Genomic DNA, 17,817 nt, shown 5'->3' with positions numbered 1-17,817 from the left:
CATAAAGTGCTTCAAGAGGCTAGTCAAAGATCGATAACATCACCTCCTCCCTCCTCGACACACTCAACCCTCTCCATTTCGCCTACCCCTCGACAGATACACAGACGACGCAATTGCACTGCATATTCCCCTTACCAACCTGGACAAAAGGAATGCATATGTGAGGATACTGTTAATTGACTACAGCTTAGCCTTCGACACCATAGTGCCCTCTAAGTTCACCACAAAGCTCACAGCCCTGGGACTGAACTCCTCCATATGCAACTGGGTCCTGGACTTCCTGACGGGCCATCCCCAGTTGGTGAAGATTGTTAACATTACATCCCCAACACTGATTCTCAACACGGGGCCCCACAAGGGTACGTCTTCAGTCCCCTCCTGTACTCCCTGTATACCCACGACTGCGTGGCCTTACACAGATCCAACTCCATTATCAAGTTCGCTGACGACATGACAATAGTAAGTCTGATTACCAACAATGACAAGACGGCCTACAGAGAGGAGGTAGGCACTCTGATAGCATGGTGCCAAGTAAACAACCTGTCCCTCAAAGTCAGCAAAACAAAGGAGCTGATTCTGGACTTCAGGGGGACCAGGCTGGGCCCCATCCTCGTCAACGGGGCTGCTGTGGAGATGGTCAAAAATATCAAGTTCCTTGGCATACACATCTCATAGGAGCTGAAATGGTCAAAACACACGGACATTGTGGTGAAGAAGGCAGGACAGCAACTCTTCAACCTCAGGAGGCTGAAGAAATTAGTTTAACCATAGAAATTCGGCTTGTCCCTGAAGGTTCCCCACTGCTCCCTCAATGGACATTTACCCTGCACTCACCCTCCAATGGACATTTATAATTGTTACAGTTGTAAATATGTATTTATTATTATTAGTATTATTGTTTCATTCATTTCCCTTTTTGACCTACACTTTTGGAGCTCAGAGCTTTAGAATTTCACTGTACCGTTCAACTACATCTGCGTCCCTGTTCATGTGACTAAAACTTATCTAATCATAGGAATTAATGTTATTCTACAGTATTTCAATTAAATGTTTCAAGGACAAAATGATATGTATTTAAGTATTTTTTTGTTGTCCTAGTGGGGACAGTAACATTAGTAATCTCAAAATTATACTTTAAGGAAATATGCTTTAGATTTTTTTATTTTGTATGTTTATCTCTAATTTAAACGTATGCATTAAGATGTCTAATCGAATAAATGTAGCACAAACGAATGCAGACATTAATACAAAATATTTTTTACAACGGTGGGGGAGTGCCAAGATGAAGGCACGGTGGCTTCAGCACAGCGCCCCCTATCAGTTTTCTATATAAATCATTGCATACCACCAGGTGTAAAGGTGTGCCATAACGTCGGTAAAGACAACTTTTCTCGCGAGACTTTCTTTGTCTTCCTGGACCAAATAGCATCTGATAGTACCGCGAAGAGGGCCAAATTTAGCCGCTACCCCCACTCTTATCCTGGGACCTTGTGTGCAGTCTATGGTCCACATCTCAGGACACGAATAACTTGTTGGCCCCAACGGTCCGCTCCTTTTGAACGTTCTGCTAGGCCAAGACGGGTTTGGCGAAGACGATAGTGGAGCAACACGCAAGGACAGCGGGATTGTTAGCTTGAATGGCTAGCACGGATACCTAGCTAAAGCATTAACGTTACTATTGGTATGGAATGTGGTGATGGCTGTGGTCCAACCTTTGCTTGTGTAACTAGCTATCTACAGTTAGCTGTGTTGATTCATTCTTTATCCCAACTTGAAGGTAACGTGATTAATTTAACAACATAGTTACGTGTCTTACTAGCTAGCTATTTGTTTCCATAATGTTAGCTTGCTAGCCAGTTTATTGCTAACGTTATTTATTGGCAGTCACAGGAGGCAATAGCTAACTAGTCATAGCTAATTTATCCAGCCAGCTACCGTTAGTTAGCTAGTCTGGTCTAAAATACCTAGTTAATTAACTAGACGCCTCATTGTCACCCCTGTTGATTCGATAGATACACCGGCTAGTTTGAGAGCTAATTGGCTAGGCAGGCCTGAGGCATTTTGGATCTGCCAACAGCATTCAGTCACTCTTCTGGCGACACAGCAAGTTGGAGTCAAGAGACTCAACGCTGGTATCTAGCAAGTTATTCTCTAAAACAAAACATGGCCCCCAAAAAAAGACCAGTGCGCCTTAACATCACGCCCACCGCTGGTGAGGGAGGATTGTCCACCTCCACAACCATCGCAGCTGCCTCTGAGTAAGTAACTCCATAGCCAGCTGGCTACTGTTAAACTCAAATTCAAGTCAAACTCTACTTTCATGTGAGAATTCACCTCCAATTCTCCCTACTCCTTCGCTCTCAGTGCTAACCTGGAGGCCCTACAGAAGAAGTTGGAGGAGTTGGATCTGGACGAGCAGCAGAAGAAGCGCCTGGAGAATTTCCTTACCCAGAAGGCCAAGGTGGGCGAACTGAAAGATGATGACTTCCACCGCATTTGTGAGTTGGGTGTCGGCAACGGAGGCGTGGTCAACAAGGTGTGCCACAAACCCTCAGGCCTCATCATGGCCAGAAAGGTGAGTGGTGTGAATGCTGGTGCCAGTCTGAAAGCAACCCCCTGACCCTTTTCTTAGATCAGGAAGGATCAGGTGGGTGTGAGCCGATTGATGGGAAATTTGCCTGAGGGCACTTTCTAGTGGTTTACATGTCACCATATTGCTCAAACTTGTCCGATCCTTTCAGATGGGAAGCAGTTAGGGGTTGATTTCAGACTTGGCAGACTTGTGCCTTTTGAGCAAGGCTCTTAACCCTAATTTGCTCCATGGTGGAGGGGGGTAAAAAGGATAAATTGTACAAACAAAAAAAATATGTATTGATTGTATTGCCTATGATGTAATTACAATTGTAATAATAACAATTGTTCACAAGAAAAGACTAGGCACATATTTCTGTAATTCTAGCAAAACAATTTAAGGCAGCCATTTTGAACCAGCAAAACCACTGTACTTATGGCCATTAGTGATGAGACAAAGACATTGATTTTTGGTGTTTATGTAATGCATTCATCCTCCCTCCTTAGCTGATCCATCTGGAGATCAAGCCAGCCATCAGGAACCAGATCATCAGAGAGCTACAGGTGCTGCTTTTGTTATTTCATTTAGCATTATCAATAACTTAATGTTTAAACCAAATCAATTCTTAAACAAGAGTATTCCTTATGTGTTTAAACCCACCTCTCTCGGTCTCCCTCAGTTGCTACATGAGTGTAATTCTCCCTACATCGTTAGTTTCTACGGGTCCTTCTACAGCGACGGAGAGATCAGCATCTGCATGGAACACATGGTAAAGGATGGGGGAGAGAGTGGGGGTGAGAGAGGGTGTTTTTCAAGAGCAAGTTAAATCATTTTGGGGAGTATGGTTGAGATAGTAATGTTGTAATGCAGGTAGACTCGGACCTTGTCATACTGTGAAGTGTTTATGTGAGGTGGTTGTGACTGAGTGGCTCTCCTCTCTCCCTGCAGGATGGGGGCTCTCTGGACCAGGTGCTGAAGGAGGCCAGGAGGATCCCTGAGGAGATCCTGGGGAAAGTCAGCATCGCTGTGAGTATCATCAAACTAGGGGTGTTTTTATTATTGTTTTTATTTAACCTTTATTTGACTAGGGGTTCTTTTTATTATAATTTTTTTAAACCTTTTTTAACTGTGCGCTGCTCCTAAACTGCAGGGGTTTTTTTGCAGTGAGAATGTGCAGGGAGGTATTTTGCCAACATCTATTTAGGCTTATTAAAACACTTTTTGATCACGAGTATCATCTGATCCAACTGGCAACTTACGAATACGAGTATGGCCATGTCGGCACACCCCTACAACAAACCATAGCTAGCTACATATGAAGATAGTAATGCATGTCTATTGTTTCCCAAAGGATAGATGTAGTGTTTGACAATTCCAAGTGTGCTCTTGAAACTGGGCAAAAACGGCAACATTTTCACATCTTCACAGGTTCTAAGAGGGTTAGCGTATCTACGAGAGAAACACCAGATCATGCACAGAGGTACACATTGATGCTATGCATTTGAATTTACGTATCTACCTATGCACTGTACATTTTCCACTGCGTTCGTCTGTGCCTGTGTGTTTTTAGCAATATGCCTGCTGAGTCTAACGACCCCTCCTATCCCCCAGACGTAAAGCCCTCTAATATCCTGGTCAACTCTCGTGGGGAGATCAAGCTGTGTGACTTCGGGGTGAGCGGCCAGCTGATAGACTCCATGGCCAACTCCTTCGTGGGAACACGTTCCTACATGTCGGTGCGTACTCCTGATTTTGTGTGAGAGTGCGTGTGTGTGTGTGTGTGTGTGTAAGCCATCTATCTCTGTGTCTCTAACCAACAGCCGGAGAGATTGCAGGGCACCCACTACTCAGTCCAGTCTGATGTGTGGAGCATGGGGCTGTCTCTGGTGGAGCTGTCTATCGGCCGGTATCCCATCCCCCCTCCTGACGCCAAGGAGCTGGAGGCCATCTTTGGCCGGCCCATCATGGACGGGACCGAGGGAGAAATCCACAGCAGCACCTCTCCCCGACCCAGACCCCCCGGGGGCAGACCTGCCAGCGGTCAGAACACACACACCCACAGCCTCTTTCGCAGATAGATCATTTACATATTTGTACTGATTATCTGAATAATGTTTTACTGTTAATCAGGCCACGGTCCTGCGATGGCCATCTTTGAGCTGTTGGACTACATCGTCAACGAGGTAAACACTGCTGAGGATTACCCCCCCCCCCATGGCCATAGATGGATAGAAGAATGCAAATGATTGTCACGGAACGGAAGCTAGAATAGAATATGACCAAACTCTACTGTTATATCCATGGCATGGTGTATAGATGGGCTCGTTATTGATTATGATCATGATTTTGTTACAGCCTCCCCCCAAACTGCCTCATGGAGTATTCACATCTGATTTCCAGGACTTTGTGACTAGATGGTGAGTTCCCCTCAGTCTGAATGATTTATGAATACAATGCCTTGATTTAATAATTATATCAAATCAAACTATATTTGTCACATGCGCCGAATGCAACAAGTGTAGACTTTACTGTGAAATGCTTACTTACCAGCCCTTAACCAACAGTGCAGTTCAAGAAGATTTCACTATCTATCACTATTTTTCTGAAATTACTGTGACATTCTTGTGCTTCCTCAGTCTCATCAAGAACCCAGCAGACCGGGCGGACCTGAAGATGCTGATGGTGAGTGTTGGCCTTTGGACTGGAGAGCACTGGGAAGGACTGAAGAGAGAAAAGCTAGCCCTTTGACAGAAAAGCGAGCCATATTGGATTCCAGTCCCTTGCTGTTGGCTGCTTAGCTAATGGTTATAATAACTAAAGAGATAGACATGACCGATATGTGACAGTACATGATTAGCTGAAGCACAGATGTATCTTTGTACTAAGCCATGTGTCTCTTGTTTGTTTCAGAACCACACTTTTATCAAGCGCTCGGAGGTAGAGGAGATGGACTTCGCTGGCTGGCTCTGTAAAACCATGGCGCTGAACCAACCCAGCACTCCCACACGCACTGCAGACTAAACACACTCAAACAGACATGCAGCGGCCTGAACACATACAGACTAATGGGCACACATAGACATGCATCATATATATATATATATATATATATATATACATACATACATACATACATACATACATACATACATACATACATACATACATACATACATACATACATACACACGCTTTTCTTGTCAGCCGCCTCTCCTCCTTCAGGTGATCCAAGTATGAACTGGCCCTATTGGCCCTAAAGCCTCCATTCAGTCACTCTTCTCTAACCATTAGTGCTGAGCGATTAACCAACATTTCGTAAAACATTTTTTTTGTTTGTTGTTATTAAACAACTAATTGACCGACGTTCATTTTTTTTTATTGGTGAGCCCAATGCACTGTTTCTCACTCGAAATCAAGTCAAGAACTACGGTATGTGGGATGCTGGGCTGAAGGGAGTTGTAGTTTTCATTAAGAAAATATTATACCTAGTTCAACGCAGAAACGTGATAATTAACTACAGTGACCTTAATCCGTTGCGTCTGTTTCTTCCGTCTCGGACAGAGACGTATCAGAGAGGAAGTGGCGAAGCGAGCGGCTTCACTCACCAGAATATGTCCAAAATAAGCCCAATGCGTTTCAATGGGCTTATTTTGGACCTAAAGCTTGTTGCCTGCCTTCGCGCCTTTGGGACGATTCCTGTTGTTCGGGCGGTGACATGAGCATCTCAACATTAAATACAGATCTCTGTACGGATAAACTTTCACGCCTGCTATGTTGTGTACACACAGACTGCATCATGAGAGAGGAATGTATAGAACACAATGATGAGGGACAGATGCTGTTAGTTATCTACTTTGAAGAACTAGTAAAATGTTTTCGCCAGACAGCTCTACAGCGTAGACAACATAGGCAGGCTAGCTAAATAGGATGACTAAAGACAGTGCAGTATGGGGAGCACATAGATAACATTAGATGGCCTGGCGGACTGCTACTGCCTGGGCAGAGATGAGATGATTACTATTATTTTTCATTCCTTAAAGTCAAGTAATCAGATAAAAACCAAGTAATATACACAACTAAAATGTTTTATTTTAAAGGAATTTACACTTTCTATCAATGTCTATACAATGTAGACCTGACAGACAATGGAATATTTTCAAGGTTTTGGCAATTGAATGTTCACTATTTTAGGCTTTGGAATTTCTATTAAAAAAAACCCTCTAAAATCATTGTGAATCCTTATTTCAGCATGCATTCAATTTTTTCAAACATTATCAAAATTGAATAACTGAACTGACCTCAAAGCACTAATCGCTCAGCACTACTGACCATGTCAGAAACAAACCCTCAGTTACAACCTTTAACAGGATTGCTTCACAGGTCAGGTTGGGCCAACCCATCACTGTTGTCAGATTCATCTATCATACTGTAACAGAAGCCTGCATCCCCATACCTCTTCCCCTTGTTGTCTGGATGTTGTAATCTGCAGTATCAATGGGATCGAGGTGCTTCATTCTCCAGGAAGAGCAGACATCATTTATAAAGTGAAAGATGGGCTCTGGTCAGAGGCTTAAGGTACACATAGTCCCTAGCCGAGCTCTGTGTGAGTTAACAATCTTCACGGTCACCATGTTGGCACGAAATGTTTCTGTTTTGACATGTCTATCTACCTGCTGCAACTTCCCCTAAACTCCTTTTTCTTGTTTTGGGTTGCTTTAACATCGGAAGCCTTTTGAGCAGAGAAGTTATGCAGAAATATGCCCCCCCCCCCAAAAAAAAACACAGGAAATCAGGAAAGTTTACAAATTGAGCAAGACCTATTTCAGTTTCCTGAGTATGAATACAACATCTGCACTTCATCTGTTTCAAGACGATAGTCTTTTGCGTTTCTTATTTATTTTGCTTTTCAGTTACATTTCACTCTGTAGGAACAGTAACCTCAACGTCAGTCACTCTGTAGGAACAGTAACCTCAACGTCAGTCACTCTGTAGGAACAGTAACCTCAACGTCAGTCACTCTGCAGGAACAGTAACCTCAACGTCAGTCACTCTGCAGGAACAGTAACCTCAACGTCAGTCACTCTGCAGGAACAGTAACCTCAACGTCAGTCACTCTGCAGGAACAGTAACCTCAACGTCAGTCACTCTGCAGGAACAGTAACCTCAACGTCAGTCACTCTGTAGGAACAGTAACCTCAACGTCAGTCACTCTGTAGGAACAGTAACCTCAACGTCATTGCCCACAGCTACAGTGTGACATTGGTATTTTTGCCAGGCCATTGGTATTATAACAGTCATGATTAGTAGTTGATGTACATCACAGGAGGTTGGTGGTAATGGCTGGAGTGGAATGGTATCAAACACATGGATTCCACATTTACTCCGTTCCAGCCCTTATTATGAGCCGTCCTCTCCTCTGCAGCCTCCGCTGATGTAGATGTATATATCGTTACATGAGTATGTCTACACATGTCTTGGTGTATGTGGATTCAGATATGTAAAGCATATATGCATACATTAGTTTATTTTCTTTTGGCAGATGGTTATGAGTGTAGTGTTTGTCCATGAGAAGGCTTAGGATACTGAAATACTGCACTAATCATTCAACTTCGGGTGTCTTTCGACCAGGGTTGTGTTTAAGATCAACAGTGCTGCTCTGAGGTCAAGACAAGTCTAAAGCAGTTTAGCCTCCTTCATCTGCACCGTTCTGAAAGCACAGGATAGGTGAAAACACTATTGAGAATATCTGCTGCCCATGTTTTGCTTTCACCTGTCCAATTATTTTACATCAGTGATGTTTAAGGCAAGGAAAGGAGACTAGAAAAGGATGCCACTTAAATTACAGAGATGCAACCCTATTGTCTGTGAAAGAGGGAGCCATTTAGACTGTTGAGATGCAGCCCTAGTGTCTGTGTCCTGGCCAGACTCCCTCCATCCCTTTTGTCTATAGGAGAGATTCATGGCTGACTTGTGTTGAGGAATGAACACACTTTAACCAGAGTAAATTCTATCTTTATATCATAATATACAGTACCAGTCGAAATGTTGGACACATCTAGTCATTCAAGGGTTTTTCTTTCTTTGCTATTTTCCTCATTGTATAATAATTAAAACATCAACTATGAAATAACACCATATGGAATCATGTAGTAACCAAAAAAGTGTTAAAAGAATCCAATTATTTATATTTGAGATTCTTCAAAGTAGCCACCCTTTGCCTTGATGACTGCTTTGCATGCTCTTGGCATTCTCTCTCAACCAGCTTCGGGAGGAATGCTTTTCCAACAGTCTTGAAAGAGTTCCCACATATGCTGAGCACTTATTGCCTGCATTTCCTTCACTCTGCGGTCCAACACATCCCAAACCATCTCAATTGGGTTGAGGTCGGGTGATTGTGGAGGCCAGGTCATCTGATGCAGCACTCCATCACTCTCCTTGGTTAAATAGCCCTTACACAGCCTGGAGGTGTGTTGGGTCATTGTCCTGTTGAAAAACAAATGATAGTCCCACTAAGCGCAAACCAGATGGGATGGAGTATCGCTGCAGAAGGCTGTGGTAGCCATGCTGGTTAAGTGTGCCTTGAATTCTAAATAAATCACTGACAGTGTCACCAGCAAAGCACACCATAACACCTCCTCCTCCATGCTTCATGGTGGGAACCACACATGCAGAGATCATCCGTTCACCTACTTTGCGTCTCACAAAGACACGGCGGTTGGAACCAGAAATCTTTAATTTTGACTCATCAGACCAAAGGACAGATTTCCACCGGTTTAATGTCCATTGCTCGTGTTTCTTGGCCCAAACAAGTCTCTTCTTCTTATTGGTGTCATTTAGTAGGGGTTTCTTTGTAGCAATTCAACCATGAAGGCCTGATTCACGCAGACTCCTCTGAATAGTTGAAGTTGAGATGTCTGTTACTTGAACTCTGTGAAGCATTTATTTGGGCTGCAATCTGAGGCTGGTAACTAATGAACTTATCCTCTGCAGCAGAGGTAACTCTGGGTCTTCCTTTCCTGTGGTGGTCCTCATGAGAGCCAGATTCATCATAGCGCTTGATGGTTTTTGCGTCTGTTCTTGAAGAAACGTTCAAAGTTCTTAGTGTTCCAGATTGACTGACCTTCATGTCTTAAAGTAATGATGGACTGTTGTTTCTCTTTCCTTATTTGAGCTGTTCTTGTCATAATATGGTCTTAGCCCTATTTGGTAAAATACCATTTTCTGTATACCACCCTTACCTTGTCACAACACAACTGATTGGCTCAAATGCATTAAGAAGGAAAGAAATTCCACAAAGTGACTTAACAAGGCACACCTGTTAGTTGAAATGCTTTCTGGTGACTACCTCATGAAACTGGTTGAGAGAATGCCAAGAGTGTGCAAAGCTGTCATCAAGGCAAAGAGTGGCTACTTTGAAGAATCTCAAATATAAAATATATTTTGATTTGTTTACCACTTTTATGGTTACTACATGATTCCATATATGTTATTTCATAGTTTTGTTGTCTTCCCTATTATGTAGAAAATAGTAAAAATACAACAAAAAAACTTGAATGAGTAGGTGTCCAAACTTTTGACTGGTACTAAATATATATATAAAACATACATACATACATACATACATACATACATACATACATACATACATACATACACACATACACACAGCATGGTATGGATATGCCATTGAAATAAGTGCATTTCTGTGTCCTGGGGGGGTTGAGGGCCTTTCACTGCTTTCTTTGGTTCATTTTGTGTATTTCTTCTAAGTAACGTTTAAAAACTAGGAATGGTTTTTCCCACGGCAAAACCGTCAAAAGCTTTGTCTTTGTAAGTCATAATTGTCAATAAATGGTATGTGTTGTCACAACGAAACACGGGACTCTTATTGTTCTCTTCTGGAAGCATTACACTCATGACACCACTAGGGGGCAGTATAGAAATTCATAGGCATCATCAGAGGCGCTCAGGGTAGAATTATCCCTCAGGCACAGATATAGGACCAGTTTACCAAGAGGGGAAAACTGCAAATCTGACCTTAGATTAGTGTCTAAAACAGGGGTGTCAAACATACAGCCCATGGGTGGTTTGAATAAAAAAAATATATATATTTATACTTTGAGGGGGAATTAACTCAACATACCTTAAAATCACTAAAGCCAAGTTGAAACTGTAAAAATGCTAATGGGACTACATGTATACAGTTCCTTGACTGTCCAGCTCACTAATAATCACAGAAATTAAAGCTAAACAGTCAGGGAGTATAGAAAATTCCAAAAACGATGGATAGATTACTATCTTTTGTTCCATTTTGACGGCGAGGAAATATAACATTTCAGTGCGGACCTCCGGACCTTGTTGAAGACTGAATGTGGCCCCCAGGGCAAAATGAGTTTGACACCTCTGGTCTAGAAACAAATTCATCATATTTCCTCAAAGGCCACTTTAGTACAGTCATGAGAAGCAAAGGCATGTCAGGTTCAACAAATTCCCCACAGCCTACCTTAGCTATGTGCTGCATTAATAATATTCTGGTTATGTGTTTGTGTGTGTGTGCGTGTGTCAGTGGAGGCTGGTGGGAGGAGCTATAGGAGGACGGGCTCATTGTAATGGTTGAAATGGAACAGAATCATACATGTGGTTTCCATATGTTTGATGTGTTTGACTCCGTTCCATTTATTCCATTCCAGCCATTACAATGAGCCCATCCTCCTATAGCTCCTCCCACCAGCCTCCACTGGGGTGTGTGTGTGTATGCTTGTGTTGAGGTTGTAGGGGATAAGTCTAAAGCTTCGAGAGCTCAGATTGTAGCAGTGTGTGTGTGTGCCGGTTTTTGTATATGTCTTTGTGTGTGTATGCACGTTTGGGTGTGGTGGGGGGCAGGTCTAGAGCTTGGAGAGGTGGGGGGCTGTGAGGGAGATTGGGGGGACTCTAAGACACTGCGGCAGTAAAACAGCAAAGTCTGCAGTGATTAATATGCAAATATGCAAATGAGAGGGTAATTAAGATCCTGCGTTCGTCAGTGGCTCTTTGATTGCTAATGAATTCCAATCTGCAAGAAAGGGGGAGGGGAAGGTGAGAAAAAGACTAGTAAAAAAAGAGATGGAGAAGAGTAGAGAGGTATATTGCACCTCTATTCACGTTCTGTGTAAACAGGAAAGGTTAATGGGGGTCCATCATGAATGAGTGAATGAATGCTTAGATGGATGAATGAAAAGTAGATTAATGCTTTGATTTATTGTCATGACAGAATGTCTCTGTCAGAGAGGGATGGGTGTGGTTGTTGTTTAACAGTGACTAACGCACATCATCACCAAATACACAGCGTGGCGCTAGCCATGCTCGCCACGGGGAGCAAGAGAGATGCATGCTGGTTAACGGTGATGCTTTTGACCCCCGTTGAGATAGAGAGGGAGAGAAAAAGAGAACGTGAGGTACCCTAGGCAGGGGGGTTTGCAGTGGCAGCATATGTGTCGTGGAGCACGAAGGATGTTATTTTGATATTTTTGGCAAGCAGTAACTTCACACATGGGCAGACACACTGCTGTTATTGTTGTTTCAATGCTCCCTTGACACCCCTAATTCTCTCTCCCTCCCTGCCCATCGCTCACACAATATACTGTATCACTCTCTCTCCTTACTTAGCCTTCACCCTCCCACCTATCTCTCTCTATATCTCTCTGTTGTTCTCTTGCATCTTATGGTAACAACACCTCTTTACAAACATCATCATAGAGGTCATCTTGTTGCTTTAAAATTAAATTGCCCTTATGCACTGATCTAAGATATGTTTTTTGCTTTGTTTTTCATAATAACTGATTCTAGCAGTGATTACGACGGGCTGGTCCTAGATTTGCACTACTGGGAGTATTTTGTGTTTTGTTACAGGAAACAGGAAACCATAGTCACGTTTCAGGAAGCCCCAGGTTGTGCACACTGTACCTGATGCGTGGGTGGCTGCACCGGGGCCTACCACGGAGAGAAGAGAGTTGTGAGTGTAGAGAGAGGGAGCCCAGTGAAAGCGTAGGTGGAGAAGAGGGTGTTTTAGGGTTAGGAAGATGGGGTTCCATGCTCAAAATAGCTTTTCGTACCTTTGCGTAGGCCTATAGGTAAACCATACCACAGTACAATGTTGCTGCAGTGCAAATATTGCTCTACTTACATAAAAACAATCTTTCACGTTTTTACAGAAGAAGTGGTAAGACCTTCCCACAGTCTAGTAAATCTGGGACATGATAACCTTTTGTCATTAACTGCTCATAGCTGTAAGGGGAGGCAAATATATCTGAAAATGTTTAACAGCGCTAACATCAACTTCGAATCAGCATAACAATACAGATCATTACAACATCAGCACAGTAGTCAGGAGGTAAAACTCACCAGACTGCTGGTGAGTCTCTGATCCACCTCTACGCAGACGACACCATTCTGTATACTTCTGGCCCTTCTTTGGACACTGTGTTAACTACCCTCCAGACGAGCTTCAATGCCATACAACTCTCCTTCCGTGGCCTCCAACTGCTCTTAAATACAAGTAAAACTAAATGCATGCTATTCAAACGATCGCTGCCTGAACCTGCCCGTCCGTCCAGCATCACTACTCTGGACAGTTCTGACTTAGAATATGTGGACAACTACAAATACCTAGGTGTCTGGTTAGAATGTAAACTCTCCTTCCAGACTCACATCAAACATCTCCAATCCAAAGTTAAATCTAGAATCGGCTTCCTATTTCGCAACAAAGCATCTTTCACTCATGCTGCCAAACATACCCTCGTAAAACTGACCATCCTACCGATCCTCGACTTCGGCGATGTCATTTACAAAATAGCCTCCAACACCCTACTCAATAAATTGGATACAGTCTATCACAGTGCCATCCGTTTTGTCACCAAAGCCCCATATACTACCCACCACTGCGACCTGTACGCTCTCGTTGGTTGGCCCTCACTTCATACTCGTCGCCAAACCCACTGGCTCCAGGTCATCTACAAGACCCTGCTAGGTAAAGTTCCCCCTTATCTCAGCTCGGTGGTCACCATAGCAGCACCCACCTGTAGCACACGCTCCAGCAGGTATATCTCTCTGGTCACCCCCAAAGCCAATTCCTCCTTTGGCCGTCTCTCCTTCCAGTTCTCTGCTGCCAATGATTGGAACAAACTACAAAAATCTCTGAAACTGGAAACACTCATTTCCCTCACTAGCTTTAAGCACCAGCTGTCAGAGCAGCTCACAGATCACTGCACCTGTACATAGCCCATCTATAATTTAGCCCAAACAACTACCTCTTACCCTACTGTATTTATTTATTTATTTATTTTGCTCCTTTGCACCCCATTATTTCTATTTCTACTTTGCACTTTTCCACTGCAAATCTACCATTCCAGTGTTTTACTTGCTATATTGTATTTACTTTGCCTTTTTTGCCTTACCTCCCTTACAGTGAGGGAAAAAAGTATTTGATCCCCTGCTGATTTTGTACGTTTGCCCACTGACAAAGAAATGATCAGTCTATAATTTTAATGGTAGGTTTATTTGAACAGTGAGAGACAGAATAACAACAAAAAAATCCAGAAAAACGCATGTCAAAAATGTTCTAAAATGATTTGCATTTTAATGAGGGAAATAAGTATTTGACTCCTCTGCAAAACATGACTTAGTACTTGGTGGCAAAACCCTTGTTGGTAATCACAGAGGTCAGACGTTTCTTGTAGTTGGCCACCAGATATGCACACATCTCAGGAGGGATTTTGTCCCACTCCTCTTTGCAGATCTTCTCCAAGTCATTAAGGTTTCGAGGCTGACGTTTGGCAACTCAAACCTTCAGCTCCCTCCACAGATTTTCTATGGGATTAAGGTCTGGAGACTGGCTAGGCCACTCCAGGACCTTATTGTGCTTCTTCTTGAGCCACTCCTTTGTTGCCTTGGCCGTGTGTTTTGGGTCATTGTCATGCTGGAATACCCATCCACGACCCATTTTCAATGCCCTGGAAGGAGGTTCTCACCCCAGATTTGACGGTACATGGCCCCGTCCATCGTCCCTTTGATGCGGTGAAGTTGTCCTGTCCCCTTAGCAGAAAAACACCCCCAAAGCATAATGTTTCCACCTCCATGTTTGACGGTGGGGATGGCGTTCTTGGGGTCATGGGCAGCATTCCTCCTCCTCCAAACACGGCGAGTTGAGTTGATGCCAAAGAGCTCCATTTTGGTCTCATCTGACCACAACACTTTCACCCAGTTGTCCTCTGAATCATTCAGATGTTCATTGGCAAACTTCAGACGGACATGTATATGTGATTTCTTGAGCAGGGGGACCTTGCGGGCGCTGCAGGATTTCAGTCCTTCGCGGCATAGTGTGTTACCAATTGTTTTCTTGGTGACTATGGTCCCAGCTGCCTTGAGATCATTGACAAGATCCTCCCGAGTAGTTCTGGGCTGATTCCTCACCGTTCTCATGATCATTGCAACTCCACGAGGTGAGATCTTGCATGGAGCCCCAGGCTGAGGGAGATTGACAGTTCTTTTGTGTTTCTTCCATTTGCGAATAATCGCACCAACTGTTGTCACCTTCTCGCCAAGCTGCTTGGCCATGGTCTTGTAGCCCATTCCAGCCTTGTGTAGGTCTACAATCTTGTCCCTGACATCCTTGGAGAGCTCTTTGGTCTTGGCCATGGTGGAGAGTTTGGAATCTGATTGATTGATTGCTTCTGTGGACAGGTGTCTTTTATACAGGTAACAAACTGAGATTAGGAGCACTCCCTTTAAGAGTGTGCTCCTAATCTCAGCTCGTTACCTGTATAAAAGACACCTGGGAGCCAGAAATCTTTCTGATTGAGAGGGGGTCAAATACTTATTTCCCTCATTAAAATGCAAATCAATTTATAACATCTCTATAACGTCTCTCACTGTTCAAATAAACCTACCATTAAAATTATAGACTGATCATTTCTTTGTCAGTGGGCAAACGTACAAAATCAGCAGGGGATCAAATACTTTTGTCCCTCACTGTATCTCACCTCATTTGTTCACTTTGTATATAGACTTATTTTTCTACTATATTATTGACTGTATGTTTGTTTTACTCCATGTGTAACTCTGTGTTGTTGTATGTGTCAAACTGCTTGCTTTATATTGGCCAGGTCGCAATTGTAAATGAGAACTTGTTCTCAACTTGCCTACCTGGTTAAATAAAGGTGAAATAAATAAATAAATAAAAATTTATAAAATAGCCTCCAACACTCTACTCAACAAATTGGATGCAGTCTATCACAGTGTCATCTGTTTTGTCACCAAAGCCCCATATATTACCCACCACTGCGACCTGTACACTCTCGTTGGCTGGCCCTCGCTTCATACTCGTCGCCAAATCCACTGGCTCCAGGTCATCTACAAGTCTTTGCTAGGTAAAGCCCCGCATTATCTCAGCTCACTGGTCACCATTGCAGCACCCACCCGTAGCACGGGCTCCAACAGGTATATTTCACTAGTCACCCCCAAAGCCAATTTGGCCGCCTTTCCTTCCAGTTCTCTGCTGCCAATGACTGGAACGAATTGCAAAAATCACTGAAGCTGGAGACTCATATCTCCCTCACTAACTTTAAGCACCAGCTGTCAGAGCAGCTCACAGATCACTGCACATGTACATAGCCCATCCAACTACCTCATCCCAATACTGTATTTATTTATTTATTTATTTAGCTCCTTTGCACCCCAGTATCTCTACTTGCACATTCATCTTCTGCACATCTATCACTCCAGTGTGTAATTGCTATATTGTAATTACTTCGCCACTATGGCCTATTTATTGCCTTACCTGCTTTAGCTTACCTCATTTGCACACACTGTACATAGACCTTTTCAACTGTATTATTGACTGTATGTTTGTTTATACCATGTGTAACTCTGTGTTGTTGTATGAGTCGAACTGCTTTGCTTTATCTTGGCCAGGTCGCAGTTGTAAATGAGAACTTGTTCTCAACTTGCCTACCTGGTTAAATAAAGGTGAAATAAAATAAATAAAATAAAATGAAACGAGGTGAACATCTCATTGTGGGTCTGTGAAGCCACACGTGTGGTAGGCTCTGAGTTCCCATGAAGCCTGGCGCAGATGTACAGTACCAGTCAAAAGTTTGGACACACCTACTCATTTCTACATTGTAAAATAATAGTGAAGTCATGAAAACTATGAAATAAAACATATGGAATCATGTAGTAACTAAAAAAGTGTTAAACAAATCAACCACTGTGTCTTTGTGCGACAGAGTAGGTGAACGTGTGTGGTTCCCATCGTGAAGCATGGAGGAAGAGGTGTGATGGTGTGAGGGTGTTTTACTGGTGACACTGTCAGTGATTTATTTATAATTCAAGGCCCACTTAACCAGCATGGCTACCACAACATTCTGCAGCAATACGCCATCCCATCTGCTTTGCGCTTAATGGAACTATCATTTATTTTTTAACAGGACAATGACCGAAAACACAACTCCAGGTTGTATACTTTGAAGAATGTAAAATCTAAAATATATTTTGATGTTTAGCACTTTTTTGGTTACTACAGGATATGTGTTCTTTTATAGTTTTGATGTGTTCACTATTATTCTACAATGTAGAAAATAGTAAAAATAAAGAAAAACCCTTGAATGAGTAGGTGTGTCCAAACTTCTGACTGGTACTGCAGTTCAACTCAATACCTTTTTTGAATTATCTTGAAACACACAGACACACTATATGAGCCGCAGACACATGCTGTGTTTGTTTATTTTACCACCAAAAGACTCATTTCACAAGGACCAGGTGCCGAGTCCTAAGTCTGTATCACATGTCCTTGCCTCTACAAACCAAAGGGAAAAACCAGGCTCTCTCTCTCTCCTTTTTTAAACACACACACACACACACTATACTATACACACTTCATGTCGGACCCAGCTGTTAGTTAGGCTACTTAGTGCCCGACCCCACCTCAACTTGGTTCATTCAGGCAATTAATTATGGACTACTTCCCGCTGTGGAGGGCACGCTACAATCATCCAAACTTCTAACTCCTTTGACTACTGATGGACACAAATAATATTGACAGGGGTCTTGGGTTTAAGCAAACGGCCAACACCATTAGTGGGTTTATCATCGTGGGCTTATAGTGACTTAAGTCTCAATGATACAAATGGGGTCAGAATATAGCCTTTGAAAAAGGTTGTGAAGACACACTTCAAAGAAAAAATATTAAAATTGAAATTTGTCAGTCACAA

The 17,817-nt window shown here is 42.9% G+C and overlaps 1 protein-coding gene across 5 annotated transcripts; it reads left to right on the top strand.

Annotated features, from left to right (window-relative positions):
• The first annotated feature begins 1,159 nt into the window (after positions 1 to 1,159).
• map2k2b (mitogen-activated protein kinase kinase 2b) lies at positions 1,160 to 6,801 on the top strand. 5 transcript variants are annotated; one of them, XM_045694350.1, is made up of 13 exons: positions 1,160 to 1,681; positions 2,078 to 2,258; positions 2,365 to 2,575; positions 3,079 to 3,135; positions 3,252 to 3,341; positions 3,521 to 3,598; positions 4,001 to 4,052; positions 4,184 to 4,308; positions 4,393 to 4,612; positions 4,703 to 4,755; positions 4,928 to 4,989; positions 5,209 to 5,254; positions 5,483 to 6,801. In XM_045694350.1, the coding sequence occupies exons 2-13, from the start codon at positions 2,164 to 2,166 to the stop codon at positions 5,591 to 5,593; spliced, it is 1,200 nt and encodes a 399-aa protein (XP_045550306.1). In that variant the 5' UTR covers positions 1,160 to 1,681; positions 2,078 to 2,163; the 3' UTR covers positions 5,594 to 6,801. The 5 variants fall into 5 exon arrangements, with proteins under 5 accessions (XP_045550306.1, XP_045550305.1, XP_013996466.2 ...); XM_045694349.1 differs by having other exon boundaries at positions 1,160 to 1,777; XM_014140991.2 differs by having other exon boundaries at positions 1,161 to 1,681; positions 2,013 to 2,258.
• Positions 6,802 to 17,817: the final 11,016 nt, after the last annotated feature.

Source organism: Salmo salar, chromosome ssa14 (genome assembly GCF_905237065.1).
Source record: "Salmo salar chromosome ssa14, Ssal_v3.1, whole genome shotgun sequence".
In the NCBI taxonomy this organism is placed as follows: Eukaryota; Metazoa; Chordata; class Actinopteri; order Salmoniformes; family Salmonidae; genus Salmo; species Salmo salar.
This window is presented reverse-complemented; position numbering and strand designations above follow the sequence as displayed.